The sequence below is a fragment of the Ostrea edulis genome, chromosome 9, assembly GCF_947568905.1.
Source record: "Ostrea edulis chromosome 9, xbOstEdul1.1, whole genome shotgun sequence".
Taxonomy (NCBI): Eukaryota; Metazoa; Mollusca; class Bivalvia; order Ostreida; family Ostreidae; genus Ostrea; species Ostrea edulis.
In genome coordinates this window covers 46,645,100-46,663,464 of record NC_079172.1, presented here as the reverse complement: position 1 = coordinate 46,663,464, position 18,365 = coordinate 46,645,100, and the positions used below count along the sequence as shown (strand labels likewise).

The 18,365-nt window shown below is 35.1% G+C and overlaps 1 protein-coding gene across 5 annotated transcripts in view; it reads left to right on the top strand.

Annotated features, from left to right (window-relative positions):
* LOC125657896 (mediator of RNA polymerase II transcription subunit 12-like protein) overlaps positions 1 to 18,365 on the top strand; it is a 96,486-nt gene that overhangs the window by 14,742 nt on the left and 63,379 nt on the right. For 3 of the 5 annotated variants that reach the window (XM_056149397.1, XM_048888806.2, XM_056149399.1), the window contains 11 exons: positions 4,211 to 4,342; positions 5,387 to 5,513; positions 7,889 to 8,103; positions 8,212 to 8,326; positions 9,389 to 9,957; positions 11,824 to 11,987; positions 13,465 to 13,573; positions 14,195 to 14,331; positions 15,619 to 15,729; positions 17,820 to 17,961; positions 18,257 to 18,365. The exon at positions 18,257 to 18,365 is cut by the window's right edge and continues 21 nt beyond it. In XM_056149397.1, the coding sequence (XP_056005372.1) occupies positions 4,211 to 4,342; positions 5,387 to 5,513; positions 7,889 to 8,103; positions 8,212 to 8,326; positions 9,389 to 9,957; positions 11,824 to 11,987; positions 13,465 to 13,573; positions 14,195 to 14,331; positions 15,619 to 15,729; positions 17,820 to 17,961; positions 18,257 to 18,365 (1,930 nt within the window). Of the gene's footprint in view, positions 1 to 4,210; positions 4,343 to 5,187; positions 5,306 to 5,386; positions 5,514 to 7,888; positions 8,104 to 8,211; positions 8,327 to 9,388; positions 9,958 to 11,823; positions 11,988 to 13,464; positions 13,574 to 14,194; positions 14,332 to 15,618; positions 15,730 to 17,819; positions 17,962 to 18,256 lie in introns of all 5 variants that reach the window. The other 2 variants (XM_056149398.1, XM_056149396.1) reach the window with 1 other exon arrangement.

The following is an 18,365-nucleotide window of genomic DNA, read 5'->3' as shown; positions in this document are numbered from 1 at the left end:
GCTCAGAGGGGTAAACCCTTTCAGATCTATTGTCATTTGTGATATACACACCGCAGTAATCTATCCTAATACATTGTGTCATACACACCACAGATATCTGTCTTAATACATTGTGTCATACACACCACAGATATCTGTCTTAATACATTGTGTCATACACACCACAGATATCTGTCTTATTACATTGTGTCACACACACCACAGATATCTGTCTTAATACATTGTGTCACACACACCACAGATATCTGTCTTAATACATTGTGTCACACACACCACAGATATCTGTCTTAGTACATTGTGTCACACACACCACAGATATCTGTCTTAATACATTGTGTCACATACACCACAGATATCTGTCTTAATACATTGTGTCATACACACCACAGATATCTGTCTTATTACATTGTGTCACACACACCACAGATATCTGTCTTAATACATTGTGTCACACACACCACAGATATCTGTCTTAATACATTGTGTCACACACACCACAGATATCTGTCTTAATACATTGTGTCACACACACCACAGATATCTGTCTTAGTACATTGTGTCACACACACCACAGATATCTGTCTTAATACATTGTATCACATACACCACAGATATCTATCTTAGTACATTGTGTCATACACACCACAGATATCTGTCTTAGTACATTGTGTCACACACACCACAGATATCTGTCTTAATACATTGTGTCACATACACCACAGATATCTGTCTTAGTACATTGTGTCATACACACCACAGATATCTGTCTTAGTACATTGTGTCATACACACCACAGATATCTGTCCTAATACATTGTGTCACACACACCACAGATATCTGTCTTAATACATTGTGTCACATACACCACATATATCTGTCTTAATACATTGTGTCATACACACCACAGATATCTGTCTTAGTACATTGTGTCATACACACCACAGATATCTGTCTTAGTACATTGTGTCATACACACCACAGATATCTGTCTTAATACATTGTGTCACACACACCACAGATATCTGTCCTAATACATTGTGTCACACACACCACAGATATCTGTCCTAATACATTGTGGCATATACACCACATATATCTGTCCTAATACATTGTGGCATATACACCACAGATATCTGTCTTAATACATTGTGTCATACACACCACAGATATCTGTCTTAATACATTGTGTCACACACACCACAGATATCTGTCCTAATACATTATGTCACACACACCACAGATATCTGTCCTAATACATTGTGGCATATACACCACAGATATCTGTCTTAATACATTGTGTCATACACACCACAGATATCTGTCTTAATACATTGTGTCACACACACCACAGATATCTGTCCTAATACATTATGTCACACACACCACAGATATCTGTCCTAATACATTGTGGCATATACACCACAGATATCTGTCTTAGTACATTGTGGCATACACACCACAGATATCTGTCTTAGTACATTGTGTCACACACACCCCAGATATCTGCCTTAATACATTGTGTCATACAAACCACAGATATCTGTCTTAATACATTGTAAAAGTAATCTTATGTTTCTTGAGAAATAACATGTAGCATGTGGAAACAATATTTTCACCATTCTGGATGCAAATGGTTTATACAATTATGTACATGCACATATACTGCATGAAAATTTTAAAACTGTCAGTTATCATGTAACTTTAAATTAGAAATTTCGTGGAAATCTGGCTTATGCAGAGCTCAGAACTGCAACATGTATAGTTATTCAATGGAGTATGTGACCTACATCTAATTTTCAATTTGACAAGTCAATAGTTGATTGTTGTTCATTGACCAAAGATTTGTTGACTAAAAACACTGCTTAAAATGGGAACCTTAGCATGGCTGGTAAAATGACACATTAATTCTGTGCAATATATGATCATCAAAATGATTGCAGTAAGCAATTTGTTTTTCTCCTTTGTTTTCTCATTTTGATAGCACATTTTCCAACGAAAATAATAGTTTAGGTATAGTCTGAAAATGGAAGTAGAATTTGAAGTACATAATAGGTTGCAGTTGGACTACTTGATCTTGGTTCATGTCGTTTACTCTTGGACCTGATAATGAGATAATTAAGAAATAGATTGAGATACACGAGGGCATGAATTGTGTCGCTTTACACCAGCCACTTCATGAAATGTGTTAAATTTTTTATGTTTACATTTTACCTTCATTTCTGTCAGAATTCCCAGCCATTGAAATAGTCGTACTATATTTATCAAGATTCATATGCACATTGTTCACATGTGTGAGAAAATGACTATTATTTCAATTGGTAAAGATATTGAAGACAGGAACAATGGAAATGTAGACATAAATGTATGTTGTACTTACATGTATAAGTTTACATTGAAATACGTTAATTGGACATAAAAAGCAACAAAATTAGATCTATCCTATTCAGTTATGGTAGCTTAAAAAACAGGATGAATAACTTTTATAGAAGTGTCATTAGCAGTGGTACTCTCACAGACTGAATAACTATTATAGAAGTGTCACTAGTAGTGGGTACTCTCACAGACTGAATAACTATTATAGAAGTGTCACTAGCAGTGGGTATCCTTACAGGGTGAATAACTATTATAGAAGTGTCACTAGCAGTGGGTACCCTTACAGGGTGAATAACTATTATAGAAGTGTCACTAGCAGTGAGTACCCTTACAGGGTGAATAACTATTATAGAAGTGTCACTAGCAGTGGGTACCCTTACAGGGTGAATAACTATTATAGAAGTGTCACTAGCAGTGGGTACCCTTACAGGGTGAATAACTATTATAGAAGTGTCACTAGCAGTGGTACCCCTCCCCATTAGATTTGGTAAGGGTGGTTTGCTTTGCTGTGGGGACTAGTTTTGCTGTGACATAATGGACTTGTTTATTTCCTACTGATATAACAATGTTTGGCCATCTGTGGTTTTGCAATGATATACACCATATCTGCTGGATGTTCCCTGATGTTTCCCCAGAGTCAATCAGAGGTACATTGTAAGATGTCCGAGAAATGTATGAATGAGGTTTAACACTCCAATCAAAACTGCCTTGGATAAAAAATATAGAATAATTTTGTGTCATAAATTTGTGGTGTTTAAAAGTTTGACTGGTATGTAGCGAAACATTGCAATTTCAGTGTAAAAAAAATGCATGATTAAGAATTAAAAAAATAAAAATCCCCGTGGTACTTGCATACACAACCTATATTTTTCCAGCTTGATATACCTTAATGTACTGACTTAACCAGACAGAGGATTACTAGATTTGAAAGAACGAAGAATATTTTTCTGATTTCATTTTTGTATTATTGGCAAACTTCCCATTGAAAAAGCAATGTGGTATTCCTCCTTAGAAAGTGAAATCACAAGTAATATAACTATCTTGTCTTGTCTCAGTTCTGTTTTGCAATCACTTGGTGTCATCCTTCCAATTTCCGTGTACAAATTAATGTTACCCAGTTGAGTTTTGATATTTGCTATGTTACATCAATGTATTCACTGATCAGTAGAGTTATGGGTTATTACCACATGAATGAACTTTAATCATACATATTAATTCTGGTCTTTTAATCAATCTCATGAATTCATGAATCTTGCTGATATTGACAACTATGTATATCTTAATTGCCTTCATGTTTTTAGGTCATTATTAATGCTATTGTTTTATAATGGATGAGGAATTGGATTTGATAAAAAAAGAATTTCATATCATGGAAAAGTAGTAAAGGAATCTGTAGTTTTGTAGACCATGATAATTACACTTAATATATTACTTTTGGGGCCACATATAACTTCACTATTTCTAAGTCTTTATCAGCAGAGTGCATCTGTAGTTAATGTGAAAGTTTGTGTCCTTCTCTCATGTTGGAATGTATTTTATCTGAATAATTCTTGGTTGTTAAAAAAATCATTCTTGAATTGCAGAGGTACAGAATTAGCCATGTAAAATTAAAAAAAAACCCAAAATATTGGAAAAAAAATCTATTGTATGCATTTGTTGTCAGAAGAATTATTCATAATTTTTTACTTAAAGATTTGAATTAAATTTTGTGATTTTCATGTACATGTATCATGTTGCTGTCATGTCTCCCTAGATTAATTTGGTAGGTAATATACAGTATGCATTTAAGAGAAACTTCTGAATTCAATAAATTGTTTGTGATTGATTATATTTTTAGCCCTTCATCAGTGATGAACCAATCATACACCTTCTTATTGACTGGGCAGTCAGCATCAGAAGAAGTGGGATATACAGGGCAGTAGTTGTGGCCAAACTATTGGAGAAAAGACAGGTGGATATCAGGACTGAGGTGGGTACTGGTAATTACTGAAGGCCTCTCAGAACTCGCGTCAGAGGACTGAGGTGTGTAATCGTAATTACTGAAGGCCTCTCAGAACTTGCATCAGAGTACTGAAGTGGGTACTGGTAATTACTGAAGGCCTCTCAGAACTCGTGTCAGAGAACTGAGGTGGGTACTAATAATTACTGAAGGCCTCTCAGAACTTGTGTCAGAGGACTGAGGTGTGTACTGATAATTACTGAAGGCCTCTCAGAACTCATGTCAGAGGACTGAGGTGTGTGATGGTAATAACTGAAGGCCTCTCAGAACTCATGTCAGTACATGACTGTGTGGAAAGTTGACATGCCAGTCACTTTTCATATCAGATTAGTTATATCAGTGTATAAAACAGTAGATGTACTTGTAGATTAAGATTTGCAGAATGATTTAATTAGTAGACATTGATTAAGATTCTCAGATTCATTTAATTAGTAGACTTTGATTTAGATTCTCAGATTTATTTAATTAGTAGATATTGTTTCTCAGATTTATTTAATTAGTCATCATTGATTAAGATTCTCAGATTGATTAAATCAAAAGACATAGATTAAGATGCTAATGGACAAATACAATGTACACACATAGTGTGTATTCAATGAGTTCCACTGTGACAAAGAATCCATTTCTGTCATGTTATGATTATTCTCTCTCATGTTATCATTCATGTTATTTACAGTTATAGCACAGGTGTTTTAGTTTTTAGAATCACCAGACACACATGTGCACCGTAAAGGCTCTTTATTGTATTGTATCATTCATTTGAATTATTATTAATTGCAGCACTGCCATGTTTTGCAAAGACTTTGTTTTTACAGGAGTATGACTCCATGGAATGTGATGGGGGATTAGTTGACGACGTTTTGGTGTCGTTTGAAACGCCTCTCTTTCAGGGTGTTCTAACGAGTTATCTTGATGATAAGGCCCCGGTGATAGGTGAGACATGCACAGGCGCTGTAGAAACAGGCTTTGGTTTGGCTTTGTGTATACTTTTATTTCCTACTATTTTTGCTTCAGAAATTCAGCGAGAACCAATCAATGGATGATAGGGAGTCGGTAGGCTCCGATTCGCTTGTTCCGTCAGGAACACCGTACTTTCAGGCTATTTTGATGGCTTATCTGGATGATCAAGCTCCTTCTCTGGGTGAGGTTTTGTTCTTCGCCCCATGTGTCTTTAGATTTAATGAAAAAATATATCAAAATATTTTCAATTTGAGATTTTAATTAACATTTTGGAAGAAAAAAATGTTTATTGAACAAACATGCTGTAAGTGGAAAGATTGGATATTGGGGAAGATAAAGGGAAAGAAATGCTTGAATAATGAAAATAATGTTGAAATTTAAAATTTTGACTTTTCTAAAGTTACATAAAATAAAAGCTGGAAAGAAAATTTTTGATGGTGTTTGATAACACAATATATATACGAGTAACTGCATATTGTACAATAACTTTTGAATCCCTGCCTTCTCTCTCTCTCTCTCTCTGTGCATATATATATATTTAAATATGAAGTATTCATTTTTCTTCTTTAAGTTGCTTCAGTAGTTTTAATTATCTATTAAACAGAGCTTTGGATAGTTTCTGCACTAACACAATTTGCATATTCTTGAATGATAAAAGGGTTTTCCCCCCGATATGTAATGGTTATCTTGTAGCATCTGAGTAATATTCACATTATCAAATAGATGGGTGGTCCTTCTGTCATGAGTGCGCGGAGCACACGAGTGAGAGGACCGCCCATCTCTTTGAAAATGTGAATTTTACGAGGATGCTAGAAGATGACCGACTTGTCACATATTTCAAAAACTTCTCATTTTACCCTTATTGAACCATACATTCAATACAATGGTAGATTGCCATATACCATCGTCAGACGATGCATGTGTATATAAAATTTAATACGCTTTACCCGTAAAACAGCAAAACTAACTTAACAAAAACTGATTATCCCTGTCAGTATCAATCACATTGGTGACTTCATAAATTATTTTTCAGGAATTTAATTCTATACATGTATTTGTACAAATGTTTTAAGAAAACATGTATAACACAAATATTAAAGTAGGAAAAGGATTTAAGACTTGCATTAGCAAACTCTTTATAAAATGAGAGAGAGAGAGAGAGAGAGAGAACGAACTATTTAAACTCTTTATAAAATGAGAGAGAGAGAGAGAAAGAGAACACTATTTAACTTTACTGACTGAAAAAAATGGTCACTGGTATGTATATATCTGTAACATAACACGTCTTGTCTGCTTCAACACCCCAGACATCGATTGGCGCACGCTTTACCCGTGAAACAGCAAAAGTAACTTCACAAAAACTGAATTATCCCTGTCTTGTTTCTGTTGTGTAATTCTGATGTTAGTACTGCCCATGCGATAACAAGGTGGGAGGAGCTCGTTTTATCACATATGCGATAACAAGACCCTTTTGATGATAACCAGATATAATTCCTGAACAACAAAAGAAAATCACTGTAAATATGTGACAAGATATACTTATATATTTAGGATTCAACTTTTGGTCATCACCATGTTGCCAAATACAATTGTGCATGTGACTCTTGATGGCTTGAATTTCAGTCTCTCAAAGTTCTTGATCTCTGAAAGTGATCACATAGCCAAGCAAATTTTAATACCCTTGTTTTATCAAACTTCTGATTTCTTGAAGTGAAATTTGGGCCGTGTAAAACTTATTTCATTGTTTTCCACCTGTGACATCTTGAAGTGGTGGTAGTGTATACACTTTTATTTCTGCTTGAACCTACCCCCATAAGGGGCATTGTCTGGGGCTAGCTCAGCCATGTTAATTAGGTATTTACTTAGGTGACACAACACCTGGGCTTTTAGGGGTAGATAATTAATTGTTTTATTGGTCAATTTTGATACATGTATTACACATGTGCTTTCTTTGGGAATAGATGATTAAGTCATTGTTTAATTGTACAATTTTAACGATACCGGTAGTTGTTTGATGCAGTGTAATTTTGAAAGAACAGTTTTATCATAGTCCCTTGAACTTCGAGTTATCTAGAGTCACCTGTAGTAATTATCATAGAAATATACAAGTAGCTGACACTTGCTTTCTACTCTAAGGAGTTACAGGATATATGATGACGATAATTTCCCGTATGCAATTATGCACAGATCTGTTATTCAAAATACGTATAACACATAGAATATGCAAGAGACAGATGAAGAACACTTTCATTTTACATGTATATGTTCATGATCTTTCATTTTATAACATTTGTGATGCTAAAATCTGTTGAATCAAATATTTACACAACTTCTTCAAATTCTGTCAACAATGGTATCAGAGGAATGTTTAAAAAATGAATTAAATTTGACATATTTGTTTGTACTGGAACAAATTATTGTATGAAAAGTGTGGGGGAAAAATCACTCACAAAAGACTTTAAATTTTCAAAGAAAGTTAACAACATGTAATACTATGTTAGTACAGCAAATTATTAAGGAGAGGGAAGGTGAACAGCAGTTGGTTGTTTTTTTCAGATGACAACCCCAATGACAATGATCGCCAAGGGTTCGCCAATCTCATTCAGCTGTTTAGTGAATTGATCCGCCATGATGTGTTTTCCCATGATGCTTACATGTGTTTCCTGATTTCCCGTGGTGACCTACTGTCGTCACCTTCCGTGATGACAGTGACCACCGACTGCATCGACCTCTCCAGTATCAAGAGTCAGGTTGAAAGTGTTAAACATGAGGTGAGGGACTGCCCCTCCGCTGAAGTTATTCCTGACATTTTTTGTGACATTGGGTAGAAAGGCTGTTCCTTGTTATGTACAATTCTTTTCTGATTTTCTTTTATTTAGCCTCAGGATGACTTTAAGGTAGATATCATGGATATGCATACTGTAGAGTTGAGTGATTTTGGAAGTTTGTTTGGGACTGGAAAAGATGAACAGAGAACCAGTCCAGAAGAACCAGGTTAGTGATGTTGATAGCATAGACACCCCCTTGTGTCCAAATTTTTAGGTCACCTAAGTAAAGTCAGGTGACCTATTGCAATTGGTTGTCGTCCGTCGTTGTGCATTGTGCGTTAATAATATTGAACATTTTTAACTTCTTCTTAATATCTACCAGTCTAATTCTTTTCAAATTTGGTATGAGGCATCATTGGGACAAGGGGGACACAAATTATAAATTTCAGGACTCCAGCACCCCTGGGGCCCTAGGGGTGGGACAAAAACTGCCCAAAATAGACCCATTTTCCAAATCTTCTTCTCTAGAACCGCACATGTTTAAGAAAAACTAAATGCCTAATTATGTAGAGCAGGAAGGCTTCTACCAAAATTGTAAATTTCATTATCCCCGGGATAGGGGTTCTGACCCCAGGGCATTGCTATATATAGATATTTAGAAAGAGCAGGTAGTCTTTTACCAAATTGTAAATTTGATGATCCCCAGAGTAGGAGTTTTGACCCCAGGGTGGGACCAAACTTAGTATATAGTATTTATGTGTAAGTTTGCTGATACTGTATACAATCTAAATGCATACTTAGGAATAGCAGAAAATGATGTACAAAAAATGGTGAATTACACATCCCAGGGTTTTGACTTTAAGATGGGTCCAAATTAGTCATATCTTTTGATGTTTTAATGTTAGTACACCTATTATATTATGTAAAGTCTTTCATGCACTTTTGAGGACAGTGAAGTTTTAAGACCACATCTTGTTTTATACTGTTGCTGAACATTAGAATTTAGCTTAGATATTCAGAACAGGAAATTTTTTTTTAGATTTTATTGTCCTTGGGAGTAGTGATACTTTTTCACTAGTATTCAGGTGACCTATTGTTTGTGGGTACATCCGTCTTTGAAATGAACATGGTTTTTTAAATCTGTATTAAAATGAACCATATAGTTAATGTATGATGCGGGTGTAAATAATATTTCAGATAATGAGGTATAAAGTTGAATCCTAGTATATGTGCATTTATATACAGTACAATAGTTAAACTGATCATTAATAAATTAAATCTATTGTAGCTTCTGTGAAATCAGTGATGTCAGAAAAAGAGCCCCACCATGCCATCCCCACTCTTCCTAACTCAGACCAGCAACAGAAGGGACCCTCTCGACACATGCTGTACGCCCAACATTTCCCGATTCCCGACGATGATTCGATCCACGAGTGTAATCAACGTATTGCGGTTCTGTATGGTGTAGGCAAAGCCAGGGATGATGCAAAACACGTCGTGAAGAAGATCAGTAAGGAGGTCCTTAAGATGTTTAGCAAGAAAAACTGTGTGGATATAAGCAGTGGAGAACTGGGTCGCGTGAAGAAACGCAAAGAAAAGGAGGCCATTGATTCCATGTCCAACGTCAGTACAAACTTTGAGAATGTCTTTGAGGGAATTTTTAACAAATTCCAGAAGTTGTCGTATCACGACCAACATGCTGTCACAGCACAGTGTAAGAATCTCGTGTTGGAGGAGATACGGAATTTTACAGCATGCAGTTCCTTTTACCTCCCCCTTGTAGAAAATGTGTCCTATTTGTTTGACTTGATGGAATACTCCCTCAACATCCATGGTCTGCTGGACTTCTCTGTACAGGTAACAAACATCCAGTCTTATCACGAAAGCTACTGTATCCATAGAATATCAAATTAATGATATCACCAACTCAAAAATTGTTGATCTACATATGTATTTGTAAGGGGAGGGTTTGTTGCAGGGAAAGAACAAAGTGTGCTTCACGTATATACTTGAGAAAATATATAGTTTACTGTGTTTTGGAATTTGATACAATGCAATCTTTTAATGTACCCACCATGATATGGATGGAGCATATAGTGTTAAAATGTAACCTTTTCCATTTGTCATTCCATCATAGTTGATAGTTTTCTGGTCATAGTTTTGCTGTGCTTGTATATAGATAATAAGTTAAGACTCACAGATCAAGTTTCATTTTCAACAAAGAAAGTTATTGCCCTTAAGACTTTACTTTTTCTCTGTGCTTGTAGATGATGAGCTGGGTTTTTTTTGTATGTGTATTTATAGTGCTGATGAAGGGATTTATCTTGGTTGTTTTTACTACCAGTAAAGCGTACCTTTCCCCCTTTGACAACAAGTATATATTTCCCCTGCCACAGATAGAAATTTCCCTTCAATTTTAGAAAATATGCAAAATTGTATGAGAATTTTAACAAAAATCATTTCTGTATATTTTAAGCCATTTTCTATATTTATCAAAGTCTTGCAGTATATGTAAGAATCAGTAATCAATCAATTTATGTGCCTGTTTTGAGATTTAATAATCTAATGGTGACCCAACCCCTCCCCTTAAAGTTCACAACTACATTGTCAAATGTTCCCCTTAAATATGAGATGTTAGTTAGAAAACACCCTGTGATGACTGCAGATAGAATTTAAGTTTCATATTGATTGTTGTATTTTCACAACAGTTATTGCCCTTAGACTTTTAAAATTTCTAATTATTCACAGTTTTGTGGACTTTTTTTCTAATGATAAGCAGATTTACATGGTACATGTAAGATGTACAATGTATTTATCATGAAAATAGAATTTAATCTTTTTGTTAACTTCCTCAGTGTTATCTTAAATGAAAGCAGTGTTCTACAGTATATTGAGTTAAATCTCTAAATACCAGTCAACGTGTTCTTTTCTGCATCCAAAGAACATTGTTAGTGTATAGTTGTAATGAAGTAATTAGTATTTTGAATGATTCATTTTATAAAGGTCCACCTTGTACATCCCCGTCCTTAAAAGCTATTGTGATTTCCTTTACAACCGATTCATGAAAGCAAAAGCACTCATGATAATATTCTGTTTTTATTTCCTTTGCACCCAGTGTCAAACTGATTAAAAAACAGATCTCTCAAATAGTGCACAGTGCAGAGAGTCTCTGCACTGTGTGCTATTTGAGAGATCTGTTTTTTAATCAGATTGACCCAGTGTTATTTTCACGTCCTTGAACTTTCAAATATATTTCACAACTTGAATGTGAGTAGGGGCATTCCTGTCATACTGACACATCTATTTCTTCTTTTGTTTTGATAAATCTTGATAAAATGGTAATAAATTCCCCTATCCCATTGAGATACACATTTGTCCTTGAATGTCGCTGACTGAATTTTAAGGAGGTATACTACATCATTATAATGGCTGACTTCCTTTTTAAACATGAATGACAATAGAAATGTCACCAATATTTGTATATTTCTTATAAATTTGATTCCTAGCTGGGTAGCTCAGTCAGTTAATGTGTTGACTACCAAACTATAGATCTTGGGCTCAAGTCCAGCAGGGGTTATAATTTTTTTTCCCCAGATTACTTTCGACTAAAATTGCATTTCTTGACGAAATAAAGTAAATTTGAAATTTTTCAAAATATTATTGTACATATCCTCCACTTTTCATTGTGTGTAAATCATCCCTAATGGTTTTCTATACTGACAGTTGCTGAAGGAGCTGAGTAACGTAGAGGAGACGCTGATCGAACAGAAGTCCAGTCTAGTGGGTAACTACACTACGTCCCTGTGTCTGTGTATTGTGGGCGTGTTTAGAAAGTACCATGCCTACCTTCTAGTGTCACGAGACCTTACTATTACGGCCTTTGAGTGGTGAGTTCATAAACTCCCTTGGATTAATTCAAGTATAAAGATATGTAAATTAGATAGCCTATGTTGTAACCTACTGCATAGCAAATTTTTTGTTCTGCTGGGTGATAATTTTATCTTATTCTAGTTGTCTGGTATCATGCAGCCAAATTTTAATCCAAAATGTATGCACTTTTTGCAAGAAAGGTAACTCTGTATAGCAGTTCATTTTTATGTCAAAGGTATATGTAGCACTCTTCAGCTTGGGGAGTTCATAAACTTCTGTGTTTTTTATGTCAGTTGTTGCTAAAGACAGTAAAACATTTTACAGATACACTGTAAGTGTCTAGTGCTGATTGTAATAGGGACTGTTACAAATATTCCCCAAATGTCCTTCCATTGAAAAAAAGTTTTAGAATGCATGTTCAGACAGAATGACATTCGTTCTGTTCATCTACATAGGATATACTATCATCCTAACAAGGTTTCATCTTTATTCTTTCATAGTCTTGTGATGAGGAAGCCTTACAATTTGTAATATTCTTTGATAATCATGTTTTCTGTATATAGGTTGATCAGTCTGTTAAAGATTTACAATTTTTTGGTTTCTATGATAGTCTTGCTTTCTATATACAAGTGAGTGAGTGTAGTAGATCTACAATCTGTCTGATTCTATAATTATCTTACTTCCTGTATACAGTAATGATCTGTGTAGTAGATCTACAATCTGTCTGATTCTATAATTATCTTACTTCCTGTATACAGTAATGATCTGTGTAGTAGATCTACAATCTGTCTGATTCTATAATTATCTTACTTCCTGTATACAGTAATGATCTGTGTAGTAGATCTACAATCTGTCTGATTCTATAATTATCTTACTTCCTGTATACAGTAATGATCTGTGTAGTAGATCTACAATCTGTCTGATTCTATAATTATAGTCTTACTTCCTGTATACAGTAATGATCTGTGTAGTAGATCTACAATCTGTCTGATTCTATAATTATAGTCTTACTTCCTGTATACAGTAATGATCTGTGTAGTAGATCTACAATCTGTCTGATTCTATAATTATAGTCTTACTTCCTGTATACAGTAATGATCTGTGTAGTAGATCTACAATCTGTCTGATTCTATAATTATCTTACTTCCTGTATACAGTAATGATCTGTGTAGTAGATCTACAATCTGTCTGATTCTATAATTATAGTCTTACTTCCTGTATACAGTAATGATCTGTGTAGTAGATCTACAATCTGTCTGATTCTATAATTATCTTACTTCCTGTATACAGTAATGATCTGTGTAGTAGATCTACAATCTGTCTGATTCTATAATTATAGTCTTACTTCCTGTATACAGTAATGATCTGTGTAGTAGATCTACAATCTGTCTGATTCTATAATTATAGTCTTACTTCCTGTATACAGTAATGATCTGTGTAGTAGATCTACAATCTGTCTGATTCTATAATTATAGTCTTACTTCCTGTATACAGGCTGATCAGTGTGGTCAGGAAGATTTACAATCCATCAGACTGTTCCTCCTCGGAGCGGTGTATCCTGGCCTACCTATACGATGCCTACAGCTCCTGCAGTTACCTAAGGGTGAGCAGGTTTTATTTACCATCATTACAATAGCTTACCTGCGTGGAAGAGATGAAGGGTATACTCGCGTCAATTTTATGTCGCGTTATTCATTTCAACCTAAAGATTTTACATGTAATGCAAATTTGCATGAAGGTAAAGAAAGATTTATGTATCTATAGATTTTGAGTCATTAGGGTAAAGGTCAAGGTCACAATAGCATTTAATATGGACACAAGTATATGACAAAGCACTAGAGAACTCGCTCTTAGTTTTAATGTAAAGTTATACGGTACCAATTTTGTTGCACCAGATGAAGTGTTCATGCATCAATGCATTGCTGTTGTACTAAGATGAGAGGTTTAAATGGTCTCTTTCCCTGTGAATTAGGAGAAGTTTTGTGACTTTTACTAAGATGAGAGGTTTTAAATGGTCTCTTTCCTTGTGTTTTAGGAGAAGTTTTGTGACTTTTACTAAGATGAGAGGTTTTAAATGGTCTCTTTCCCTGTGTTTTAGGAGAAGTTTTGTGACTTTTACTAAGATGAGAGGTTTTAAATGGTCTCTTTCCTTGTGTTTTAGGAGAAGTTTTGTGACTTTTACTAAGATGAGAGGTTTTAAATGGTCTCTTTCCTTGTGTTTTAGGAGAAGTTTTGTGACATGTTCAGCAACCCCTACAGGAAAATGAAGATGACTCTGTATGCCACAATCACACCTTCAGCATCCAATAAACTCTGGGATCCAGGCTTCATGGTCAACTTCATGAACCAGACCAACATCAAGTACAGTTGATTTGTTTACTTGGTCTCTTCTGATTCATAGATTTTCCAAAAATGTGCAAGAAAAAAATTCCTCCTCATGATATTGCACATTCTTAGATTCCACGTGAAGTTTTTAAAACCAAATTGTTTTCCTCTTTCTATTAAGATTTTACTCAGTATAAATTTACATATACTTTAAACAGTGCTTAATTGATTTACTCTTTGACTGTGTGAATGATTTGTTCTGAGTAAAACCTACACTGTGAGTTTTGTTTGAGTTGACTGTGTGAATGATTTGTTCTGAGTAACCTACACAGTGAGTTTTGTTTGAATTGACTGTGTGAATGATTTGTTCTGAGTAACCTACACAGTGAGCTTTGTAGGAGTTGACTGTGTGAATGATTTGTTCTGAGTAACCTACACAGTGAGTTGTGTAGGAGTTGACTGTGTGAATGATTTGTTCTGAGTAAAACCTACACAGTGAGTTTTGTTTGAGTTGACTGTGTGAATGATTTGTTCTGAGTAACCTACACAGTGAGCTTTGTAGGAGTTGACTGTGTGAATGATTTGTTCTGAGTAACCTACACAGTGAGTTTTTTAGGAGTTGACTGTGTGAATGATTTGTTTTGAGTAAAACCTACACAGTGAGTTGTGTAGGAGTTGACTGTGTGAATGATTTGTTCTGAGTAACCTACACAGTGAGTTGTGTAGGAGTTGACTGTGTGAATGATTTGTTCTGAGTAACCTACACAGTGAGTTTTTTAGGAATTGACTGTGTGAATGATTTGTTCTGAGTAACCTACACAGTGAGTTTTGTTTGAGTTGACTGTGTGAATGATTTGTTCTGAGTAACCTACACAGTGAGTTTTGTTTGAGTTGACTGTGTGAATGATTTGTTCTGAGTAACCTACACAGTGAGTTTTGTTTGAGTTGACTGTGTGAATGATTTGTTCTGAGTAACCTACACAGTGAGTTTTTTTAGGAGTTGACTGTGTGAATGATTTGTTCTGAGTAACCTACACAGTGAGTTTTTTAGGAGTTGACTGTGTGAATGATTTGTTCTGAGTAACCTACACAGTGAGTTTTTTAGGAGTTGACTGTGTGAATGATTTGTTCTGAGTAACCTACACAGTGAGTTGTGTAGGAGTTGACTGTGTGAATGATTTGTTTTGAGTAAAACCTACACAGTGAGTTTTGATTGAGTTGACTGTGTGAATGATTTGTTCTGAGTAACCTACACAGTGAGTTGTGTAGGAGTTGACTGTGTGAATGATTTGTTCTGAGTAACCTACACAGTGAGTTTTGTAGGATTCCGCTGGATGACATGGTGATAAATGACCTGAGAGAGAACCCAGCCCACCGATACAGCTTTGTCTGTAACGCCATGCTGTACATCTGTAACACTCAGGAAACCGACAGGTACAGATTTCTGTAGACTTCACTAAAAACAGAAAACAATATTTACTAGTTACAAATTGTTATAGTGTACATTTAATTCAAGAAGTATAGAACTTCTTCATCAAAATTAGATATACAGTTCTTTAACACAATATATAGACAATTTAATGCAATTGTTAATTATGCATGGATCAATCACTGTTGCACTACATTTAAAAAAAGGGGGGGGGGTGGCAAAACCCCCACAACTGTCTGTATGTATATTTTCAAAAGGTCCAAAATACAGAGAACTTCTATCTTTTAATTGGCGAGAGAACTTTATCTCTATTATGAATTCTGTCGAAGATTATGTCAGACGATGGGCTAACTATGAAAAAGAAGAACTTGATACATTGTCAGAAATATAAAATCCCACATTACACACATCAAAACTAAAGTATGTACCATCTTTCCTTCTGAATTTAGTAAACCAGAAGTGATAAAAGAATTAGATAAGTTACATGAGGAATATGTTTTGGTTGCAGCTGACCAAGCTAGTAAAAACATTGTCTTTGTGAGGCTCATTATTACAACTGTATTTTAAACGAACTTGGCATTAATTCCACTTTTGGAAATCATACTTATACTCCAACTGCCTTTTCAAAAGAGGACATTTTTTCAAAACTATGCTTCAGTTTTAGACACATTTAAAATCCCAGTCATGGGTCGGATGAATATAAGTTACTGTACCAATACTGGTCTCCTAAACTTCATAAAACTTCTTATAAACAAAGATACATTGCTGGATCCAGTAAATGTTCTACCAAGCCCTTATCTTTGCTCCTCAAGAAAATATCAATAGCTGTGAAGGAGAAACTTCAAATGTACTGTGCCACTACATATGCTAGAAATGGTGTAAGTGATTTGTGTATTCTAAAAATTTCTAAAGAACTTTTATTAAATTTGAAATCACAAAACTTTTCTCAAATCAACAATATCAAAATGTATGACTTTTCAACACTTTACATGACCATTCCTCATAATAAATTAAAGACTTGACTTTTTGACATCATAGACAGTTCCTTCTTCAACAAAAATGGAAAATGGAAATATTCATATCTAGTGATCAGTCATCTAAAAAATTACTTTGTTAAACACCACTCTGATTTCACGCACAAGTACTCTGAAGTTGAAGTAAAAAATATGGTGGAGTTCCTCATTGACAATATCTTCATAGTCTTTGGTGATCAGGTCTTCCAACAGTCTGTTGGAATTCCCATGGGCACAAATTGTGCTCCTTTAATAGCTGACCTGTTTTTATATTCTTATGAAGCAGAATTTATTCTAAAACTTCTATATGAGAAGAAAAAATCTTTTGCTGTGGCCTTAAATTTGACATTTGAATATATCGACAAAGTTTTATCTATTAACAATAATAATTTTCATTCAATGTCGATTCGATATATTCCTGTGAACTTGGAAAAAAAGACACCACAAAATCATCCGCTTCAGCTTCATACTTAGATATTGTATTGAAAATAGATATGAACAGCAAACTAACAACTGTATGACAAACAGGATGATTTCAGCTTCTCCATTGTCAACTTCCCATATTTTATGTAGTAATATTCCATTATCACCTGCATATGGTGTGTATATATGTCAACTGATTCAATACGCAAGATCTTGTTCTGAGTATAATCTGTTTTTAAATGGAAGCAGGCTACTGACAAGTTGATGGTGTAGGGGTTTCAACAGTCTAGTTTAGTCAGCATTTCGCAAATTCTATGGTTGTTATAATGGTCTAGTTTGCCATTAGAACCTATCAAAAGGTGAAATGCTGTCTGATATGTTTCACACCGATTGTTAGGCTGTTCTTGGCACACTGATTTTGACTGCGGATAACTGTTTACCTGATCAAGATATAGGGCTCTCGACGAGTGCGACCGATCGACAGGGGATGCTTACTCCTCCAAGGCACCTGATCCCACCTCTAGTATATTCATGGGTCCGTGTTTGCCCAACTCTCTATTTCGTATTGCTTATAGGAGTTATGAGATTGATCACTGTTCATTATCTTCACCTTTCATTTGTAGAATTGAAAAGATTTGAGTGTTTTATTGTCCTTGCAGACTGAACGAGATCTCCATTTTATGTGCGGAGTTGACGGCACGGTGTAATGCGTTGAGTCCAGAGTGGCTGGGTGTGTTACAGGCTCTCTGTTTTTCATGTGCCAACAGCTGTGGTTTTATTGACATCCTCACGCAGATTGACGTAAGTCACGCTGTACATTACCCATAACAAACCACATCCATGGGTTAATTATGTAGTAAAAAGATTGATTGATTGGGGTTTTACACAGTTTTGGCAATATTTCAGCCATTTTACAGCGGTCGTAGTAAAAAGAACCTGTGAATGTATATTTACTAGCAACATAATAGATTGCCATACTGTGCTTGTAGATTTGACATAATTATTTAGAAGGTTATTTAGGAGATTATATACAGTATCTATGAATATAGACACCGAGATTTTGAAATGATGACATGTATTCCCTCTATTATTGTAGGTGAGTGATATGTCAATCCATGACTCTCTTGCTGTGTTCACTGCCATCCTAATTGCTCGCCATTGTTTCTCATTACAAGATCTTGTTGTTCATGTTGTATTACCATCCT